Source organism: Leptinotarsa decemlineata, unplaced genomic scaffold (assembly GCF_025532065.1).
Source record: "Leptinotarsa decemlineata unplaced genomic scaffold, Ldec_3_MD MMD2_P_RNA_scaffold_5, whole genome shotgun sequence".
Classification (NCBI taxonomy): domain Eukaryota; kingdom Metazoa; phylum Arthropoda; class Insecta; order Coleoptera; family Chrysomelidae; genus Leptinotarsa; species Leptinotarsa decemlineata.
Genome location: NW_027412532.1, coordinates 18,435,597 through 18,459,805, shown reverse-complemented (window position 1 = coordinate 18,459,805; position 24,209 = coordinate 18,435,597). Strand labels below are relative to the sequence as shown.

Genomic DNA, 24,209 nt, shown 5'->3' with positions numbered 1-24,209 from the left:
CTTTGAATCCACCTGTCAAAACAGTCGGGTTCCTGAGATTGTTACTTTGTGACCTTCCCACTCACAGCTATGAAATACTCAGTTTGAACTAATGAAATATGATACTTAGTTTATTATTTTCCACTTGTCAAAACAGTCGTGCAGTCGTGTTTAAGAAATTTCTGCTTTAAGCATTGCTTCATTAGTTTGAACTAAGGATTCCATAGAAGTCTATATATAACTGGAGCCATCTGTTGGAATTTTTTTCATTTTCTTAAAGAATTTATCACTCTCCTCATTTTTTTGGTGAGTAACATTATTCAAGTTAACTGGTTTGGCTATTTGACAAAAGTTACAACAGCATTCAGCATGCGATTTGACTGCTCGAGTGCGACGCGACGCAGGTTGAGTTGAAAATCGGCCTTGGCTGATACTCCGCCTATTCACCATATACTGGAAGTTTTTTTTTCTTTTTTTGTTCTTGTTCCTGTATACTGTTTTATTTAATTTTTGTCTATTCCATTTGTATTTTTATGGTGAATAAAGACGTATTATTATTATTATTATGCACTGGGCACATGGTAGAACAAGCCCTTATTAGAAGTTGTGTCAATCATGGAGACATGAACGAACATGCCCAGAAACATGGGGTTGAATACTCTATACTCTATATCAATTATTTTCTCATGGATTCATTTGTAAGAATGTGGTAATGGTCAACCCATTTCAAGTTGGAAAGGATTATGTAAGAGAAACAAAAAAACATGTAATACATATTTATTTTCCCATCATTTGGACCCTATACAATTTTTTATAACTAAGTACGTTGTCAGGTAATACAATCTTTGTATGGAATGCTTCTTTCTGAATAAGAGGGGCAAGATGGTGGGGTGGGTTATACCAATATCTGACTAGTATCAACAATATAAACGACCAGAAAAGAAGGTCGATACTCATTATGTTGTTCAGTTGTACTTATATTTCTAGACCAACAATTTTTTCAACACATTTTACATTAAACTAAGTTTACGACGCCTACTGTTTTCATTATTACAATAAAGATATGCATTCCCTGGTCGACAGGACTACTAAGGCTAGGTACGAGAACCTCGTTGTCCTCACTGATTGCTTGCTGGTTCACAGAAACAAGCTACTCAGCAGCTCAATACACTTTCTGCTATCGCCTGTTTATACCAGGCAGACAGCATCAGTACAGGCCATTTGTCAGATGAAAATTTGAAGTAGCTCATTCCTGAGCACAAGTAATGTTCGGATATTAACTCTGAAGTTTCTGAAAGTGATGAAGAAAAAAAAGATCACTGTAAAATTTTATTCAGGCTAGTTTTTAGAAATCCTCTGAGCTATTAGTTCTTCAATTCAAAAAGTGATGCAATACCAGGTAAGAGGTAGTGATATCTTGGTGCAACGGTATTTTATAGCACTTTCTTTTTGAAACTAGAAGTAACTTATCAAAATTACTATCTCAAAAGCATCAAGTTTAAACAATTAAAACAATTGCTGAACTGATGACTTGGATTTGATCCTGCCTGAAGCCAATCACTAATAAACTTGTATTACACCCTTTTGAAAATGTAACTTCAAATTCAAATTTCAATTTTTTTAACGATACCCAATCTTTTCGAAACAAAACTATGATCTGAATTTAAACTTTCACAAAGTGAATGAACGGGGTAGTTAAAGATCAGTGCTTTAAATTACCTTTCTATGGAGATATCACTTCGTATTATCAATCTTTTTTTGGTGTCAAAGGCATCGACTGCAATGGTCATTTGTCCCAACCATGTAACATAGCATAATCAACCTACATTCAACTTGAGTGAGATGGTTGAAAAAAATTATTTCTTGTCACTCACGACATGTTATCTGCGAAACAAGGATCTACCACATTGTACAGACTGCAAATTAATTTTTCAAAGTGAAATTTAAGCAAGTCTATAAAATACCGAGGATGCATTGAACTCCTCAACATACTTTGTAGAAGGAATACTGACAAGTGGCCTATAACTGATATGGTAAATAATCTACCGAAATAAAATTCAATTCGATCCAATGATATGAACCCACATCTACCGTTCCTTCTAACAAATGGTAACCAAAGAAGGAAACTTAAAACTATCAGAAATATTAAGAGATACAAGCTTATTGCCTCGTTATATTGTAGACGAGAGAAAACGCGGAAAAATTCCATTTTTGGTAATTTATTCACCATCATAAAAGTTTCAGATCATTTTTATTATGAATAATTTTTTGTAAATTCATACTCATATCTTAAATATTATCAAATCTTTTTTTATTATATTATTAATTGCTAAAATTTAAGATGTCACTTGACAAGGGGCACAGATCATGATATGTTTAGAAAGTGGTGTTTATTATTATAAACCTATTACCTAAAGCAGAGAAGGCGATTGTGGCTAGTTTATAATACCGTTGATAAGTTTATCACATCATAAATTTAGTACCATGCATGCAAAACCTCAACAGAGAGAAAATAAAGATTTATCAAAATATACTAGGGAGTCATTCATTCTCTTCCAGAGAAATACTGATGTGACTATTACAACTGGTGTAAACCGATCCAGGCTCACCCCTATAACCTTTTGGTCTTTCCTGGTGTCAATATGGAATTTTGGTAGCTCAAATGGTATCACAATATGTACCGACTGGATCAAAAACATTTTTTTAGTGACTTTAGTGTCACAGAAATTTACCTTAACTTCGGAATTTTAAATGAAACATCCAGTATGCTCATACATTTTTGGATACATTTCTTTTTACATAGAAACATCTTATTTTAATACCGCGAAGTATTTTTTTAATTGGTTTATGGACCCATGATCACTAAAAAATATTCAATTTGATTTCACGATCTATGTAGAAATCATATCAATACTTCTGGAGACACTATTTGAACTACAAAAATAACATGGCAATCGGTAGCCATTCGGCTCCAAATTTCTTTTTTAACGCTTGCACAAAAAATTACTTAGGGAAAGACCTACTGAAGTAGAACCACTTGTATTACCTATGCAACATTTCCAATAGGATAATGAATATAGATCATTGACTTATTTGAAAAATCATAATCATAATCTTTTCTTCAGGAATCTGTTGAAGCTCAGCAGCAGACATAAAAAATGTTTCCACAATTTCTTTGAGAACATATAATTTCACACATAACTCTGAAGATAAAAAACACAGTTACAAGACGACATTTAAAGGTCGGATTGCATATAACAGGTATTATAATTTATCAATAATTAAGCTGATATGTTTTATATAGTCCCAAAAACAGCTGGTTGATCCAGCTTGATCACCTAGATCCGCACCCACCATACCCATGCTCGCATTGAGCTTCAACATGTCTTCAAGACATGTTTGGACGGAAACAAGACGCAGAACAATCGCCCAGTCCTTATTTTAGTTTTCACTTTCTCAGGAAAAACCTAAATCGAGTGGGCGATATGTTTGTTATCTGCAGTTTGGACCAGGATATAGAGTCAACATGGTGTTTCACTTATACTTTTAACGCTCCTAAATATCTCTTTGGTACCTACTGTTTTTAGAAAAAACCAAAAACACGGTCGGGTGCCCGTTGTAGCTTGGGCAAAAAATTAAAATTAAAAAGTTCTGCATATCAGAGAAATTGTCCTTGCCTATAACTGATTTCCATTATTTGAACAAATGTTTCAAATATTTTGGATCATCAAACCAATTGTTGAACTTTGAATTTGAAACCCATTAAAATTTTTTGAGACATTTGAAATTGATAACATTGAAAATAATTTGAGATTCAAGGAATTGATTGTAAATAATCGAAAAATGAATAGTCTACAGTATTAGTCCTGTTGACTGTATATTCTGGTTATTACCTACTTTGTGTGGGATGTTAACCCCAAACCTATGAAATACAACTACAATAATGATAGTAATAGATATATCACATAAACTTCACACAAAAAGCACTACACTATTGAATATAAACTACTTAGAGAATTACCAATTCAACATTATACATTTTTCGACTGATGTATCAGCAGTTAGTATGGATGTAAAAAATTATAAAATTATATAAAAAATAATACATTAATGCTATTAGTAATAAAAATACAACTTATCGTGAATAAATATGTTGATATATTAGGATTTATCTAACTTAAAACTTTGGTAAAACAATTATTATGTACCCATATTAAGATGAAGTGATATTTCTTATGCAACAGTGAGACGGTTTACACTTTTCTACTTAATTTAGAATTTCGTAGGTAATTGACGGTCGTAAGCTGATTGTGCTACTTATCACTTTCATAACTTCATTATTGTGCTGGAACACAACAGAGCATTAAAACAAAAACACCGAAATAGTGGATATATATACTTCACTGAAAAATGTTACTCAACTGATTCCTGACATTTAAAACTTGATTCGAAGTAACATTGAGTCACGGTGAAAATTGAATAAGCATAAATGACGAATAGGTCAAGTGCTCCATACGAGTTTCTTTTCAATACCCTGTTAATGATAATATAGGTACATAAGTCCTTGTGGAGGTCTAATAAGTAATATTAACTTGACCTAAAAACACATTTAGAGTCTAATCTACAAACTATACATTTTTTTAAGTTTTCATTAATATAACTTACTCTTTTTTCAAATTTGCAAGATAACAAATGCTCATATTACTATTAAGGTATCTAGAAGTAAGCAAAAGCTCATCTATCTTTAAATTTAAGTTATCAAAAATTAATGTTTGAAAATAAAGAGCTTTTTCTCTTTAATTACTCTAATGAATTGGGCAGAATGTTTCAGTTTTACACTGGGCTCAAATAGTGCGAGGACAGGAGAGGAAATTCTCCTAAACTTATTTCCACTACTTCAAAATTACCCAGAAACAATTGACTGTTGGTTGTCTTTTCAATAAAGCGAATGCTTGTTGATGTTCCAACAATTTTTTTAACTGAATATTTTTTCAATCCTGAAATTTTCGTGTTAGACATATAGAATTAAAATTGACTATTTAGTATCCTTATGATCTACAGCTTACACTAAATTTACCTCATTTATACATGTCTACGAAATAATAAAGGAGTTGATATGAATTCTTTGGATATCGGAAATACATGTATCTTTACACAGCAATAATAAGAAACTTTCCTAACTGCAAACAGTTTCGTGCTTTCTGGATGCACTTATGAAAATCTTTTGGAAAAGAATTACTACTCTTTTCTTAAAGTGCTTTTTCGCCGAATAAGAAAATAGATAACCAGAAACACTGTTAAGTCTTGAATACTGAAGATACATAAAATAATTAAAAATATAGGTCATATCTGTAATTTTAAAGAATACAAAAATTTTGTCCACGCACTGGGTTGGGCAACACTCTGTTTCAATTCTGCCGCTGGTGTACCACTGCTACACAGTTAATGATATGTTTACATTTTTATCCGTAGCTTCACCCACAAGAATGTGAATCATCATTGGTTTATTGCTATTATTTTTAACAAAATATATTAAATTAGAAATACTTTTTCAACCCAAACTATACGTAAAGAAAACTTGAAAAGAAAGAAATTGCCATTTCCTGAATACTTTCCATTTGAAAAATCTTCGGGAAACTGAAATATAATAAGATCTAAAACTTAACTTTTAGGGCACCTTTGGTTTAGCTTATCTCCATTTTATATCAAGATACAAAGTATTGAAGCAATCTGATCAAATTTAGCTTGATACAGTTCACTTAAAATTATCACTTCAATAATCAATGTCCTGTATATCTTCTAAACAGTACAACTACAACAGTTAACAGAGATAGATTAAGTTTTCTCTAGAAAGTGTCGATTCAACAATAGCCGTCTTAGTCTGGACTCTTCAGCAGTGTCCTGTCATCATCAATGTTCTCTGTCAAGTGCTCAGAGACATGTAAGAATTAAGATTGTCCATTTTCTTCTCCTTTTGTTCCCTAGAAAATAATATTGATAGATTAGATAACGGAAATGTATCTAGTTGGAGAGAACGTTTGATTCTTCAACGAAAGTTCAGCTCCAAAAGGTAAAACAGTGATTTAAAATCCCGAAAGTAATCCTTTTAAACCAGAAAAAAAACGCCAATTTCACTTATTTGAAACATTTTTCATAGATCAGAAAGATCTCTTTCGGGACTGTGGTAGAATCGAAGCACATTAAAAATAACTGCTAAACATTTAAGCATAATCGAATACATGGACCACAATTGGTATATCTTAGATACACGCTGAGAAAAGGAATTTCCAACAATTTCAACAAAATAAAAATCTATTGCATTCTACAACTCAGCGTCATCAATAATCACACTGTATTTATCCATATAAACATTGCGTATGATTTTCATCTTGTTAAACATTTTTTGAAAAAAAATTCTCGAAACCTGATTAGTGAAAAGAACTAAGTCTTTGTTTCAGGCAATGTAGCCTCTTTGCGGGATGGAATACAACTCAAAGGTGGTAACCCCCTTGGGAAAAAGCTGCGAGAAATGTTTTTTATTCCCTGCTTCATTTCTCTTGTGAGCGTCAATCAGCTACACAATTTTTTGTTGTTGGCTAAAGAAAAAGGAGCTTGTATTGACCTCAACCTGTTATCTTTAAATTGGATACTCTATGAAAACTTCCTGGGAAAAATATATTACTTTTACTTTCAATCTCTTCGGCAGAATTCCAACGGGTGTCAATGACAATTGTGATGTCATTTGACACCGCAAGGCATAGGTACTATAAAATTTATCAATATCCGACTTCAGCTCTCAATTTAAATCCTTTTCGACAACTTACCGAGTTTAGAGAGCTTCTCAATTTCAAAGTTTTTTTTAAGATAAAGTGGAGAAACCAATAAATATATTTGTTATGAAATTCCTTTTTTCATCACGCACTTCATCATGATGGTAGTCAAATCAGTCAGTGCTCTGTAACACCCAACAGAAAATAAAATAACTCTAAGAAGCCTACAGGTGACGCAATAAATGAAAGAAGAATCAATAAGAGGGCAGTCAGTACGGAACATGTGAGAATTTCCATTGATTCATTTATATGTTTCCATATGTACTATAATACTTTTAGCGAATTTCTGAAACCATGAATGAATTGTCAATCGTGTTTTAAATATAATATAGAACTTACTGCAATGTGCTTTTCAAAAAAAAAAATAAAAATAATACTACCATATAAATTACTGGCCCGCCCGGCTCTGCACGGGTGCAATGCTGATACTGAATATAAATTCACCCACCGGAAATATGAGGGCATGGAGAAAGAGTGATGCAAAGATACTATTGTTTTATGGATGCGCTTTTTTTTCTTGCGGCTGGCGTCCCAGTTGGAATATTTAAAAATTCTTTCTTATTGTACATCTACAACATGAAACGAGCCTACATACAAAATTTCAGCGTCCGAAAATATACCCTTAAAATATACCGGTATGTTTATTAAGAATAATTTTCCTTACAACGGAGAATCACAATGTGGGTACACCTGCCTATTCAATTCAGTTTGCTCAAAAAGGTGTATCCAAAGTTTCTCTTCAAGAGAGAGTGTAAAGGAGATCGGAGTCTAAAAGAATATCTAGAAAAAGTGAGTCTTATGTAAACCTTCTTTAATACGAAATGAAATTTGGACCTGTTTACGCTATGGAAAACTAACAATTTTATTTTCAAAAATCGATATTAATCCTACGTTTTTCCTAAAACTTTCTTCTATATCTTCCAAACTGATCCTTCCAGCTGGGGGGAAAATTGAATTACCCTGAAGATTATACGTATATACTAATTTATATTTAACAGGTCAAATGTTAGACCACTTTAAGGATTTTCGTTGAAATGTTGTGCTTAGAGTTGATATATTTTTTGAAATGGAGAAGTCATTCAACTGCATGATTCACACAAAGTGTCACTCAATTTATAACTGATACAATATGTTTAGACATGACAAAATGGTTAAGACTTTCGCGGCCGAGGTTTTCAGTCTCACTGTTTTTCGGGTTTGAAGGACGTCGATTTTTTATACATTCCGAGTTAATCTCCGATGACTGGATATCCCGGCTGCGTGAAGCGTATTTATGTTGACCCAGATAGTCTGGTGTGATAATACCTGTACCTGGATTAGGTATATTAAAATAACATTCGTCGACAATTTTCTACCTGCCGTCATACTGCTTGCTATTATCCGTGTATTTGTGGATCTCTATTGCCTCCCGTACCAGTCGGCAATTCGTGTTTTTAAATAGAATCATGTGGTTTCCTTCAATGAGTGCGTGTTCCGCCACAGCCGACTTGTCTGTTTGGCCTAGTCTGCAGAATCTTCCATGCTCCTTCAGCCTTGTTCCCATGGATCATTTGGTAGTTCCGATGTTTACCTTCACACAAAAGCACGGTATGTTTATACCCCTGCTGGTGATAGTGGGTCTTTTTTGTATTTAGTAGACCTGAGGCTTTGTTTCATCTTCTTGGTGGTTTTGAAAACTGTTTTAATGTTGTGTTTCCCAAGAATTTTCCAATTCTGTCTGTGACCCAAGTTCAAGAATAGCAAATAGCATGACGGCGGGTACAAAATGGTCGATGAATGTTTTCGATATATTCAATCCAGGAACTGGTATTATCACCCCAAACTATCTTAGTCAACATAAACACGCTTAGCGCAATTATCTAATCAAGGTACATGTATCATCATGCCAGACTACCTCTTCAACATAAACACGCTTCAGGCAATTTTCCTAATCCAGGTACAGGTATTTTTAAGCCAGACTACCTGTTCAACATGAACACACTTTATGCAATTTACCTAATGCAGGAATCGGTATTATCACAACATAAACTAATTCACCTAATCCAAGTACAGGTATTATCATGCCAGACTACCTTTTCAACACAAACACGCTTCAAGCAAATAACCTAATCTAGGTGCAGGTATCATCATGCCAGACTACCTGTTCAATATAAACACGCTTTACGCAGGTTACCTAATCTAGGTCCAGGTATTATCATGCCAGACTACCTGTTCAACATGAACACGCTTTACGCAGATTACCTAATCTAGGTACAGGTATCATCATGCCAGACTACCTGTTCAACATAAACACGCTTTACGCAGGTTACCTAATCTAGGTACAGGTATTATCATGCCAGACTACCTGTTCAACATAAATACGCTTTACGCAATTCACCTAATCCAGGAACATATATTATCACACCAGCCTATCTTAGTCAACATAAAAACGCTTTACGAAATTTACCTAATCCAAGTACAGGTATTATCATGCCAGACTACCTTTTCAACACAAACACGCTTCAAGCAAATAACCTAATCTAGGTGCAGGTATCATCATGCCAGACTACCTGTTCAACATAAACACGCTTTACGCAGGTTACCTAATCTAGGTACAGGTATTATAATGCCAGACTACCTGTTCAACATGAACACGCTTTACGCAGGTTACCTAATCTAGGTACAGGTATTATCATGTCAGACTACCTGTTCAACATGAACACGCTTTACGCAGGTTACCTAATCTAGATACAGGTATTATCATGCCAGACTACCTGTTCAACATAAATATGCTTTACGCAATTCACCTAATCCAAGTACAGATATTATCATGTCAGACTACCTGTTCAACATGAACATGCTTTACGCAAATTACCTAATCTAGGTACAGTTATTATCATACCAAACAACCTGGATCAACATAAATACGCTTTACGCAGCTGTGATATCCAGTCATCGTAGACTAACTCAGGGTGTATACACCTCTGAAGAAGCTAGCCACTCGTCAGCAAAACGTCAGGAAGAAATTCCAAATATCGCCGGCATTCAAACCAAAAAAATAGTGACACTATTTAGGCATGGACTCAGGTACAGGTAACAAAGAGCTATATAGGAAAACGAAAGAACGCCTATATAGCCAATAGAGTATATTAAATACAAAGCTTTGAGTCTCAACATTTCACAATCGTGATTAGTTCTAGGATGAAGTAGTTATTTGTCATCTTTCCATCATCAACGATTTTATTGCTGAGAAAGCATTCACAGACAGGGTAACCAAATCTCGGACCGAAGGGACTTGATTCTGTAAATTTATTGCTCTTTTACTATAAGCATCTTTATTATTCTTTAGATACATAACTATATCGTCTTTAGAATTATCTGCGGAGATACTCTTAATATTGCATTTTATGAGAAAAGATTGCAAATGTCTTGACGTAATTTTGTGAATTTTTCTATTTGCAAGACTCAGCCAACGGCTGAGTTCAATTTTGTTTAGACAGGAAACCAGTTTTATATTAAATTTTCAAATAAGTATATCTAAAAATGATGATGAAATTTTGTTATTAGACTGATATAGCATTTTTTGTATCTTTCTCAGTGAATACGGCACCCAAATTCTTCTTCTTCCAAGTAATTGAACACATTTCTATATCTACCAGATCTTTCATATTATCGACAGACATACGAAAACTATTTTTTATTTGAAGTGAAAGTATTTCAGTCCGAATTTATTTGAAAAACGAAAAAAATACTAATTTGGACAGACACAATTCAATTGAAACCGACTTTTGATCTTCTGAAAATATAATCTCAATCGGTTATTCCGTACTGATTGCTCTATCATATAGGGTGATTAACCGACCTCTGCAGCCATTTTGCTTTTGGCGTATTCGATACGGATGGGTCCGCGATCCGAGGAAAGTAGAAAGGAACCCTGAAGCGCACCCATGACGTGCGCTGCGCACCTCACGTCCTGGTACTCCATGAAGGCGACAGGAGATCCACCCTTGGTGTGCATGCGTAGGCGGCAGAAGCCGGGAAAGCTGTGCACAAGAACACAACACAGGTGCTGCTCAGTGTGTTTGGGCGCTACCTAATAGTATTGCCGAGTTCGGAAGGTTAAACAAGGGTGGGGGTGAGGGTTGGCAAAGGATCGCTAGCATGCTTTCTAAATAGTTTGGAAAACTCTCAATTTCATTAAACCTAGACAACCTGAGATAATCTGAAAACTTTGGTCAAGTTAGTAAATTCAGCGTTGTGTATTCACCAATGAATTCACTCACTGTTCCATTCGAAACCTGTTTCGTTGTCATTAACTGATTAAAAATGCGCATCCGACATCGCTGAATTTACATACTTGCCTGTTCTCCTCCAATTTTCCATTCCGCTAAAATAATATGTTGAAAATGCATTTGTATGCTGCAAATGTATTACCAATCAAGTTAACATAATCGTAATCAAATGCATATAACAGTTCAACAACAGAACCATTATGGGTACTTTAGATGGGTCGACTTTAAATAAAGATGATTCAAAGACTGGTTATCTACATGAACCAGATAGAAAAGATGATGATAGTCGATGTCTGACAAAAATTTGATTTAGTTGTGACTTTTCATCAAAATTTTCATTTGGGCTACAACGTTATGTTTAGTAAGATCTCCAAATGGTACCGGAGCACAATAGCGTTGAAGATCGAAGATCAATAATTTGCTCATTGAAGCTGAATTCGATAAACTAAGTAACTTGTCTTCTTGGTAACCAAATGCGGTCCTTTCTTAATCTATTTTAGTTCGAAAAAGGTTCCCTTTACTTCCAGAAGCTGGTGCAATAACATAGTATCTCCTCGGTTGAACTTCATATCCATGGCTTTCCTGACTAACCATTTGTTCGTCTGGTTACTGCCAATCAGAAGGTGTTTTCTGAGTTTATGAACTCCTTTTAGGTTCTGCAGTTCCTTCAACATACAGTTATATATTTTTTTGCGAGTGACAGTTGAGCCAGCTTCATATTATTGACGTTCCTAATTTCTATAATCTAGTCTTCTTTCGCAGAGGATGCAGGTTCTGAACTAGCCCTTTCGTTACCAGATTCTATTTTTAACCTCGTTAACGAATTTCTTCAAAATAATGTTTCTCTTCCGATGAATCTTGATATATTTTGAATACTTTCATGAATATAAAGAATTGACGATGCCTCGTGTTGTGAAGAAACATATGATAGAATTTTTTTTCAGTGTCATGTTGAATTTTCATGTCTAGTACTGAAAATTATTATCATATTTGAATATAGAAGTGAGTTATTGAAAAATATCTTCAATAAGACATAATAAATTAATATTATTCAATCATTGAAGAGACCAAAATTACCTTGAAAATTTTATGAAAAAAAACGCAGTTTTTGCCTGCTTCGTAAAATGAATACACTTGAAAAGTACTTTTTCCTGTTGTGAATCCAAGTTCATTTGTTACTAGTGATACTGCATAGTATCCATAGATGATACATTCTCATTTAGCATTACGATGTGTTCATTGAATTTTTTTTATCATCGATGATCAAATCAAGAAATTTAGAATTTCATTTGACTATCTACCATAGAAGTATGAAAAATGAAGTCATAATATTTGTTTTTGGTGAAGCAAAATGAAGTCGTCTAAATTTTTGGTTTATTTACATCATAAGAGATGTAAGTAACAATATTTTTCTGCATTTGTGAATAGCTATGGAAGTTCTTCGACATAATCCCATGCCTTTTCTTGTTTTTTTTGGGGTAACAAAAGGATCGTTGCTTGGTCCAGTTGTATTCCTAATGCAACTAAATGATTTAGCATCGATTGGCATAGGAGACAAATTCACGTTGTTCCCTGATGACACCACCTTGCTTTGGTGCATTCTGGTTATTTTCAGACCTCCAAGCGGCATCTTGCGGAACAAGCAACTCGAGGTGCAAAAAGTACGGGATTTTGTCAACGAACTTTCATAGATTATTTACTTGCATCACAGCAAAGTAGTACCGTTAGGGAACATCGTGAAAAAGTCTTTAATGCCAATCGATGCTTTAGTGACATTAGCAATATAACTGGGCCACGCAACGACCCTTCTGGTACAGCACTATTTAGATAGTTAACAGCAGATGTTTAATCACCTCCTTTAAAAAACTGAAATATCTTGCTAAGGTACGAGTCAAAAAAGTTATGTTTTTTTTTTAATTCATAGCGCTCAAGTTATTGTGGAAGGGTTCTGGAATTAACAAGAAGCAGTATTTTGTGATTTTACAAAAGTTTTTGAGTATATATTTTGATAATTATTTGCTGGAGATTCACATCATTAGCACTTATCTTTGAACTCAACGAAAGCGATACTAACGATATGAGAAGAAGGGTAGGGTCAAGGGAAAGCATTCAAAACACGGCAACACTGAGCTACTGCTAATCTACAGGGTGTGCGAGGGTACACATACATGATATTTCGAGTGCGTGTTAGATAGAGCAGACCCTCATCACTTAAACAAAATCACCTATTAAATAGATAACATGCGGCACCCAAAAAACTTCAGAGTAAAAGTGAAACGGAGGTGCTCGCGCCAATACCATAACTTCAAACAACATTGATGGATATACAGGGTGTGCCATACAAATAACGGATTTTTTATGACTAGGGGTAGTAGTTGATGAATACTGTGATATTTTCACACTGATGAAATACGTATTGTACGGAAACTAAGATGGAAATCTTCAGGTCCGTTTTTTAAATATCGAAATTATGAATTGAAATCGAAATAAAAAAACTGAATTAGATAAACCATCCAAGCTTCCGTATTTTCCAACGAAAATTACCCTTCTTGAAAATAGTCCAAATCATGCAAAACTGTTACGTTGAGTAAGAGTTATCGGAAAGTATACATCTATATAAGTACATATTCAAAAAACACTTCATCGTGAGATTTCCACTGAACAGTTTTACAAAAACGCAATACGTGTTTCGCTATACAATAGCTTTTTTAGGCGTGTCTATATACAGGGTGTTTCGAATTCGTTTCTCACCATTGGGATCTCGGAAACTATACGAGATACGAAGATGGTTAAATTGGGGCAAAGTTGGGAATTTACCTGACTAACAATATGCCGTTGAGAAAGTTCTGAAATTCCGAGTATATTCGGAGAAATTCGAAAAAAACAGAAACTTCGGAAAATGGTTTTTATTTTTTTCTGGCTTTATTTTTCGAATAATTCGAAAATAAATTGCACTTCCACATTATCACTTTTCCCTGCTACATAATCGTATTTCCAGATTTGCTATCCGTTTCGTCTTCCGGCCACCATCATCAACTTCATTTCTTCTTATAGGCGCTACATTGGATTCTTTCTGTTTTGAATAGAATCAGATTTTACCTTTTCAATGATGCTGAAAAATATTAATTCTAATCATAATAGCCTTTGACTTTGATTCTACTCGGAATTTCAGAACTTTCAACGGCATATTGTTAGTCGGGTAAATGCGCAACTTTGCCCCAATTGAACCATCTTTGTATCTCTCATAGTTTCCGAGATCCCAATGGTGAGGATCAAATTTGAAACACTCTATATAGAGGAGATGTCGCCGACCTCACTTATTCAGACGTATCTCTCAAAAACAGTTGAGTCCAGCAACGCATTTGTGGTTCAGCCTAGCATCACTGATGAGACCTATGACGGATCGAAACAACGCTGTCTGGTTGAATCATAAATGCGTTGTGTTTAGGCTCTGATTTTCAACTAGTTGCCTTGCAGTGCAAAGAGGACGAATCTCGTCGGCGATCGATGTCAAAGTTTGTCTTTGCAACTGGCCGCCTTGAGGAGCCTCGTGTATCTTTGATATTCGAAGATTGACACTTTTCTGTCCATCCCATAGATGGCTTCTTTGTGTTAACTATTTGTAGATTATTTCGTATTTTCCTATAAACATTTTCAATAATTTTCATGATTTTTTTTGTGTCCAAAACAGTCTTTGTGATATCAAGATTGAGCCTCTTGAAGATCTCATATTAATTTCGAATTAATTTCACCGTGAAATTTTGTTATCGAAGTTTTTACTGGACAACTTTGAAGTTGAAAATAATTTCATGATTCTATTTTTATATCTACCTTTCAAACCACTAGATCAGATTTCGAATTAAACATTCAGTGTTCCAATAAAAGAAACAAGAAAACAAGAAAAATTAGTTTTTGAGTTTCAATTCACGCAGTATTTGATAAAAGATTATGGTCAATTTATTATCCGATAAGATAAAAACTGCGCTTTTTAAATATCTCCATTAAATCACACACTCTGAAAATAGGGTTGGTTCAATAGATCAACTATTCGGCATAACTTTTCAACCGCTTGGTATATACCCAAAAAATGCAACATTTTTATGATTTTCTGACGACATTTTTTGTATTGATGATTTGGACATCATTCAATAAGGGTAGTTGTCATCGGTACAACTGGAATTTATGAAACATTCCTTTCAAATAAGTTTCTTCTAAAGAAATTGAAACATTTTCAACTCATAGAAATGACTGGAGAAAGTTTCGATTAAATGGCGCGCCCTCTATAAAGTAATACTTTTTTATATGTACCAATCGTCATTGGCATAATTATGGAGTTAGCAAAGAACAACACGAAAACAGTACAAGGTATAGTGATGAAAAACACTTTCTAATTAATGTTATCATTTCGAAACAATTGACTGGATTTATATCTCGAAGTCTGACGAAAACAATAGCAAGTAACGGATATGTGCTGTTGTAATACGGTGTCCATTTGTTTGGGTGCTAACATAACATTAGTCACAGGAGGAATTTTCACACATATTTCCATTGCATTACTATAATTGACATATTCTTATTGATGCTTCGGAATTGTATTATGATTTTTTTCAAGCAATATAGGATAATCCTTGAGGCGCTCTAAGAGCGGTGCCTGTGGGAAAGCAGCGATTCACATTTGATTCAAATGGCTAGAGATTAAATCCAGGAAGTTTATTCCACATAAACACAGTTCTCCAAATGAAAGAGTTCTTGAACAGTGAAGTTCGAAGTATACCGAGTTGAAACTCAAAACGAGGAGCAGCCACAGTCCGTCGCGTATTTCTGGTATGTGACGCTCTTGGTGGGATCAAATGTGCCAAGTCACTTGAACATCTTCCGTGAAAGTATCTATAGAAGAGAGACAAGTCTCTAACTTTTTTTCGATGTTCCAGGCTATCAAGGTTGCAAGGGATGTTCGCGTCTCCATCAGATGGATGGCTCTTTTCTGGAGCAATCTAGCAACTTCAGAGCTCCATACTACAAAGAAGGTCTGATATGAGGTTTATAAAGCATCCAGAGTTGCTGAGGAGGTGTGCACATTTTTACGGTTCGGAACAGTGTTCCAAGCGTTGAGAAGTAACCTTTGCAATTCCAACGACACGATTGGTGTTCATTTCAACCACCAAAAAACATATTGAAGCAGAAGGCGAAATTTTCTGTCCTGAAATTATTATATCCGTTTCGGAAACATTTGTCTTTTTGAAGAAAACTGATGCGTTGGTTTTCATAGCATTGGATTGAACCCCCAATTCGAAATCATCTCTAGATTCATATTGAGATATACAACCTCCTGCTGCCGGTGAAGATGGGTATCCACAGCCAATGTGCCGGAATCCAAATGTAATGACGAGATAAGTGTGCTGTTTTCAGCAAAGCAATATATTGGATTCTTAGTTTTTTCTAATAATTCGTTGATATACAATAAAAACACCAGTGTTGATGGTAAAAGTATTCGAGAGATATCCATCGACGGCCATTTGTAGGGAATGTTCTTTCAGAAAGCTGGAGAGCCATACAAAAAATGATTCGACAAACCATATCATCAAAGTTTGGCCAGCAAACCCTCATGTCACACATGGTCAAAGGCCTTAGAAATATCAAGCGCAACAGCTCTTGACTCTCCATGTTTCTCGATTGCGTTATTCCAAAAATGGGTGACACGATAGAAGGTCACGATAGAAAGACCGCTCAAGATGTTGAAGCTTTCCAAATATTTAGGGATATGTTGGTTTACGGCTTTCTTCATGATTTTTGATATCACCGTGCAAAGCATAGCAAAGTGACTGGACCACAGAATAACTATGAATGATGGCATATTCGAAACTTTCAAGCAAAACGTTGATTAGAAAGAAGTGACAATCATCCATACTTACACCATTTCACAATACTGTCTATGGTTATTTAGTTCGAGAAACTGATATCAGAAATAGTTTCGACCACAAATGACAAGAATTTTTTAGTTTAATACTAATTTTGACCAAATGATATATCATAAAGGCCTTCGGTTTACTCCGGCCTTTACCCGGCGTGAATAGGAAAACTGTTACATCTCCAAAGTTACACAGTTACTGATAACCTGTTGAATTGTTTTTGAATTTATTCATCAAAGAGGTCTTGCCTAGTCCGAACAAAAATGTTAGAAACGTATATTCCGAAGCATTTCTGGAGAGATTCGACGATATGCACCGATAATCGTTTGACGAAAATCTTCTACAGAGTGGACTATAATAAACACCACAATGTGGTCTTATTTTTGCTAGTGAATCAATCGAACAAAAAATCAGAATGCGTCATTATCGCACTCCGTTAATCGATACTGGTGATTAGTCACAATATATAATTCTCATAGCAATTTCCTACCCATAAAAAAGCTGTAAAATAATTCAGAATAATGACAGCAGCGCGCTTAGACTGGTCAAGTCCTTCAGGAAAAATTATTGTTCATATCGAATTAGTGATTCCGTGTTAGGAATCACACGTTAAAAGGTAAGAGCTCGTTAATCCTTAGCTCGCACAAGTTTCGACTTCTGAGGGTTGTCGTTCGTAGGGGTGCGACAGCTGGTTAACGGAAAACAGATTTTAAACAGATTTTAAACAGATTTTTAAACAGGCGGAACCCGTTAAATAGGAGGATATACTAGTATCACTTGGTGTGGGAGAAGAAAATATATTCAATTGTCATATTTGATTGAACATTTCTAAACGCTTTCAACAAATGAATACTCAATCATCACTATACCTTGCACCGATTTGAAAATGACTGTCCGAATGAAATTGTGTCTTAAGTTTATGAAGAATGAATATGTTTTGTACAAACCTGGCGAATATTTCCTTGAGCTCGTGTTCAGACACGAATTGTCCCAGATTGGCCACGAATAGTGTGGAACAAGGAGGGTTGCTTACTCCGATGCCGGGCTGTGACGAAGACGAACCCACGGGAGAAGCCAAGGCAGGACTCGGTAAGAAATGTGGCAACGACGCTGCGTGTACCGATGTTAGCGCAGTAGGATGCGGCATCGTCATTGAAGGCTAGAAGGAAAAATAAATAATTTAAATAAATGCTTTCTGCACCAAATGTTAGATTGCAGTTGAAACAGGAGCACACAAATAAAACATTCATGATTCAACACCAGACAGCGCTATTTATATTGGCCATAAGTCTCATCAGTGGTGCTAGGCTGAACCCACAACGCATTGCTGGAGTAAAATGTGTCGAGCATACTAGCAGTATATTGTTCTTCTTCGCGCGAAATTTTCTTCAAGTTAATACAAATTTTGAAACCCAAAATGAAATTGTCTCTAACGTATGTGTAGGAACTAGTCATCCAGAATATTTCCGCGAGTTTCTCAGGGCAGTATCATTTGATTTCGATTCTTGATTCTAATTCCAATATGTAGATTTATACACAATCTGTTATTCGAATTAATTCCATTACGAGCTTGAAAAAGTTTGTGTTCTCTGAGTGAATAGTAAAATAGAAAAGGTCATTAACGTTTTTTTTCTGATTGATATTTTCAGTTCAATAACAATATATTGGTCTCAAAAAGGTTTAATTATGGGAAAACCGTTAAGCCCCTTACTTGCGGAAATTTTTATGGATAACCTAGAGAAGTCGATTTTCAAACGTTTTTTGATTAATAATTTCTTGTATTGGCATAGATATGTGAATGACTTTTTGGTATGTTTTACAGGTATTAAGAGACAATAAGATACTTTTCATAGGGATATTACCAAAATTCATGTAAACATTTAATTCACTATTGAAGTAGAAGCAGGCAACTCAATCAATTTCTGGGACTTAACAATTAGTAGAAAGAACAACAACATGATTTTTCAATTTATCACAAACCGTCCTATACATATATTACTATACATTACGATTCTACCCATCCATGTCAACACAAAGTAGCAACTCATAATACTTTCAATAAAAAACTTAACATTATCAAGCAAATTGCAGTAAAAAATGGGTTTAAAGCCGAATTAATAAACAAAATACTTTCCAAAAAAGTCTACGCAAAAGCGATTCGATTCGTTTTTCCTATTGATGAGTTAGATAATCAAAATCAAAATTATAGAGTTTAACCGTATTTTGGACAAACAACGAAAAAAATGGCTTAATTTTTGAGGAAACGAGATATTAAAATTGCATAAAGTAATACATTGGGAAAGTTAGTTAAATTATCCTAATTCGAGAAATCAGGAGTTAAATTGAAGTCTGGAACGTGGCCTAAGGTATATATTGGTCAAACTGGCAGAACATTTAGGAATCGATCAAGTTCAACATATTCAAATCATCTTTTAGAAGAAAATCATATCATCAACGAAGAGTTCGAAATTTTATACATAAAAAATGAAGTTTTGAAAATGAATCATTTGGAAGTAATGGAAATTAATGAACTTAAAAATTCAAACAGTCTAATGAATGACCAACTGGTTTTATAGATACACTTCAAAGATGTAGGTGTAATATGATACAGACTGGTAATATTGTTGATTTTTCGCATAATATTTATTTCCTTTAATAAATTCTCACACTGTGATAATATAGTTGAGTTCTACTACTATTATTGTACTACTTTTATGAATTGAATAGTGTTTAAAAAAACTGGATTTGAGTAGATCACCATTACTGAACTTGTTTTTTCAAAAAAGTGGAAGCTGAGGATTAACGAAATCTTACCTTTCAACGTGCGATTTCTAGCAGTGATCAGATAATACGCTGTGAACACCCACCGTCCTAGACTGTTCTAGAGTATGAATCGATGCCGCATTCACAGAAGCGGTTGATTCACTAGCTATCTTATAACCGTTTTGAATATAATATCTTTGATGCTGTTCAATTTTCTCAATCTTTGTCGATCATAAATCATCTGATAACCGACCGACCAATGAATAGTTCGTCCACCTATCAAAATTATGACTAGGCTGGATGTTGAGGTTCGGTTTCTTCGGTTCCAATCCTCATAAACAATGGGTCCAATTTCTGAGAGAACCATCCTCATACCCACCTATCAAAATTCTGATTAGGCTGGATGTTGAGGGACGGTTTCTTTGGTTTCAATCCTCATAAACAAAGTGTCCAACTTCTTATATAATCATTCTAATACCTATATTGTTGATAATATAGTTTGGAACAACTTCAGAGAGTTGGAGGACATGACAATTTGGTTGAAGAAAAGAAAATGGAATATTGCATTGACGTATTGTTTTATCGGGTGTCCAATTGGGTCCAATGTGCGCAAAAATTATATTTGAGGTTGATAAAAAATCAAAATAGATTTCATATTCACCATCAGCATCCCCAAAAACTCCTTTGTACAAAATATATTCGAAAAATCTAGAAAATTACTCGTGGAAGAAAGAGTTGAGAAACACATTTGTACATGTGAAAATTCTCGTGACTGCTTGCTACATTATAATATTTTTTCGAAAAAGTTTATACTTCATTTTAATTTTCAAATAGTCTCTGATGGCGGAGAAAGAAAGACATTTTGTATATTTCAGTGGGAAACGTAGTATTTCCACTGAATGTGATAAATTTTTTTGTCAATCAAGTTGTTCTATTTTGGAATGTCCACTATTCCTTCAATATAGATATAGTATTTTCAACAACAAAAATATGAGGGTAGCCATTTACAGTGAGACACACTGTATATTCCTGTAATTGCTTGGGATAATCGTTTGAACTCATGATCAATAAACCTCATTTATTTTTGGGTTCCATCATTATTGTAGTGTAGCAATATAGATAGGAGAGAATATTTGGCAGTAACAAATCATTCAGAAAACGGATAACAGATGGGAAAAATGAAGTGAAAAACTATCAGACCTATCAATATCGATATCAATGGTTGTTTATTTTATATGAAAGAGATTGTTATAAACCAACGCGGAGTGTATTTATACCAGTAAATCATCTATATCCAAATAATTGATATATCACCAGATTTTGTTTATTACGAAATAATTTAAATCAATATTTAGGAGTTATATCAAAATAAAACTATAGCGCCAGTAAATATATTCAAGCCGCTTCACAAGTCGATGCGGCACAGATAATGAAGAAAGGTTGAAACTGCGTTAGTTTTGTTTTACCTAGTAAATCATTTTGAAGGATTAGTTCGCTAGATAGTCACTTATAGTATAACTTCCCATTATAGTAGGCACTAAATTCTCAGAAATATTGCATTAAAACGAAAACTTTGTTGTCAAGGTTGTCATTCTATATATTTTATCATCATTTTTCATCACCTCTTTAGTATAATTTCCCTAGGCCACTGTAAGTGACACATTGAGGCAAGAAAGGCGGTCACTTCTGAGAATTTAGTACATTCTATTTTGCAAGTCTAGTTTAAGTCTAGTCTTGTGAACATACTTTTTTTGAGTAAAATTCATTGAATGCCATTCATTAGTTACAGGCTGATGTGAAACTATAACAGAAAAAAAGTTGGCATATTAGTTCTGCTACATGTGCGTAGTCGAGTAAGGTCGCTTACAACATTATATACCAAGTGACGAAGAAAAGTAAACACCCATTTATTATGAAAATATTTCAATAATTTTTTACTTACATACTTGACAGATAATAGCAAACATACGAGTAAGTTTTCAGAGAAATTGGATGATCGTGAAACCAGTAAAGTTCAGTAGTGTGTTGCAGATCCTCGATGTATTATTCGCTCGTGGATACGACTTGGCATTGTCCTGATAAGGTGGTCTATATCATGTTGGGGTATCTCATTCCACCCTACTTCTAACTCATGTGTAAGTGCTGCTAAAGTCTGTGGGGATGTTGTAAATTCCGCAGTCTGTGATCAAGAATATCCCACATGTTCGATCGGTGAAAGGTCGGACGATCTGGGTGGTCATGGCAAGCGGTTAATGTCATGCTGATCCATGAAGTTTAAATCTGTTCAAAATCTGATTTTCCGTTAATCAGCTGTCGCCCTCATACGAACGACAACTCTCAGAAGTTGAGAAACTTGTGCGAGCTAAGGACTAACGAGGTCTTACCTTTTAACGTGTGATTCCTAACTCTAGCTACATGCGTTGTCTTATTGAAATATGAGGTCCTCGATGGTCTCAAGATATGGAACTTCTATGTGAATATAACGAAAAGCTGTCATGTTGCTTCTAATGAAGGCTAAAGGTGTTCCTGCAACCATATGCAATGTCACCTCATACTATAAAACCAACATTACGGTGAACATGTCTCGGCACGGAGATCTCGTCTTTCACCATGATGCCTTCTTACGCTTGCTCGTCCATCGTGCATACCCAAACAAAAGCGGGGTTTATCGCTGAAGACTACGCGGTTCCACTGTTGGTCCCAATTTATTCTGTCTCTGCACCAGTGCAATCGGTTGCGTCGATCCTCGAAAGTCAGTGGCAACACCCAATGGGGATGATAAGAAAAAAGTCACAAACTTCACATTCGCCGATATACTGTACGCATTCCAACAACCCTTCCGTGTTCTTCAAACCACTGATTCGCAACTGGCCTAAAGGTGCGTATTCACCGAAAAAGCGAGCACGAGCGAGCATGAGCGAGCATTCGTGCATGTTTGCTCGTGTTCGCTCATGTTCGCTTGTGTTTGCTCGACATATTGATGTCTCGTCCACACCAGAGCGAATCTACTTTATGCGAGCAGCGCGTGCGCGGTAAATATGTGTGAAGGTGCGTGTTCACCAAAAAAGCGAGCAAGAGCGAGCATGAGCGAGCATTCGTGTATGCTTGGTCGTGTTCGCTCATTATTGATGTAGAATGCTCGTTCACTCTTATTTGCTCTTGTTCGCTCGTGCTCGCTTTTTTGGTGAATACGCATCTTAATAGAAATGAACCGATCCCTAAAGGTGCGTATTCACAAAAAAAGCGAGCACGAGCGAGCTTTCGTGTATATTTGCTCGTGTTCGCTCGTGTTTGCTCGTGTTTGCTCGACATATTGATGTCTCGTCCACACCAGAACAAATATCTACAAGTTCGTAGTCGTAGCTGATCCATCTACTTTGTTCGAGCACAAGCGAGCATGAGCGAGCATTCGTGTATGTTTGGTCGTGTTCGCTCATTATTGATTATTGATGCAGAATGCTCGTTCACTCTTATTCGCTCTTGTTCGCTCGTGCTCGCTTTTTTGGTGAATACGCACCTTAATAGAAATGAACCGATCCCTGAAGGTGCGTATTCACCAAAAAAGCGAGTACGAATGAGCATGAGCGTCCACACCAGAGCGAATATCTTCAAGTTCGTAGTCGTAGTTGATCCATCTACTTTGTGCGAGCAGTGCGTGCGCGATAAATATGTCAGAAGGTGCGTATTCATGAAAAAAGTCAGCATGAGCGAGCAAAAGCGAGCATTCATGTATGTTTGCTCGTGGTCGCTCATTATTGATTATTGATGCAGAATGCTCGTTCACTCTTGTTCGCTGGTGTTCGCTTTTTTGGTGATTACGCACCTTGAGAGCCAAATGTTTAATTGGCGATCCTCACGCGCTGTTGTTCCCCTGCGACAACCGGTGCTCCTAATTCTGTGTTCGTGGCCTTCTTGGGTCCATACCTGATACCATCTTGAATAGTATGCAAAGATCGATTGATTCTTCTAGAAATTTCTCTAACTGAAAAAACTGCTTCACGTAAGCCAACAATTCGTCCTCTCTCAAAATCATCAAGTTGAGGAATGCGACGAAGTCTTTGCACTCAAGGCATAGTGTTAACGAAAAGAGAAATGAAAATTTCTATGTTTTCACCACTTTTATATGGACGAAACTGCAGTAACGTTAGTTACAATTAAAAGTGGTAAAAAACATAGAAATTTTCATTTCTCTTTTCATTATGATCTCCTACCACGTAGTAACGGCTACATCCATCAATTTATTCATATAGTCCAGTCATTATAGTAAGTTCACCTCGGAATTCGAGATACCCAGCTGTAAGTCTGTAAATACTTGTATATTGACACCCTAAAAGTTGTCTCAAAACCTACGTATGGTAGGGTGTAAGCAACTATTAAATTTCAAGGTCAAAGGTCACAAAAATCGGTTTTTTGCGCTTTTTTTTGGAAATATCTCATTTCCTATGGGTTTTTTGCTA

The 24,209-nt window shown here is 35.3% G+C and overlaps 1 protein-coding gene across 1 annotated transcript in view; it reads right to left on the bottom strand.

The window, feature by feature from the left end:
- Positions 1-742: 742 nt before the first annotated feature.
- cpo (RNA-binding protein) overlaps positions 743-24,209 on the bottom strand; it is a 120,389-nt gene continuing 96,922 nt past the window's right edge. The window contains exons 7-9 of the mRNA XM_074169658.1: positions 17,937-18,148; positions 10,651-10,831; positions 743-5,960 (exon numbers count right to left, since the gene is read on the bottom strand). Of these exons, the coding sequence (XP_074025759.1) occupies positions 5,928-5,960; positions 10,651-10,831; positions 17,937-18,148 (426 nt within the window). The 3' untranslated portion in view covers positions 743-5,927. The remainder of the gene's footprint in view (positions 5,961-10,650; positions 10,832-17,936; positions 18,149-24,209) is intronic.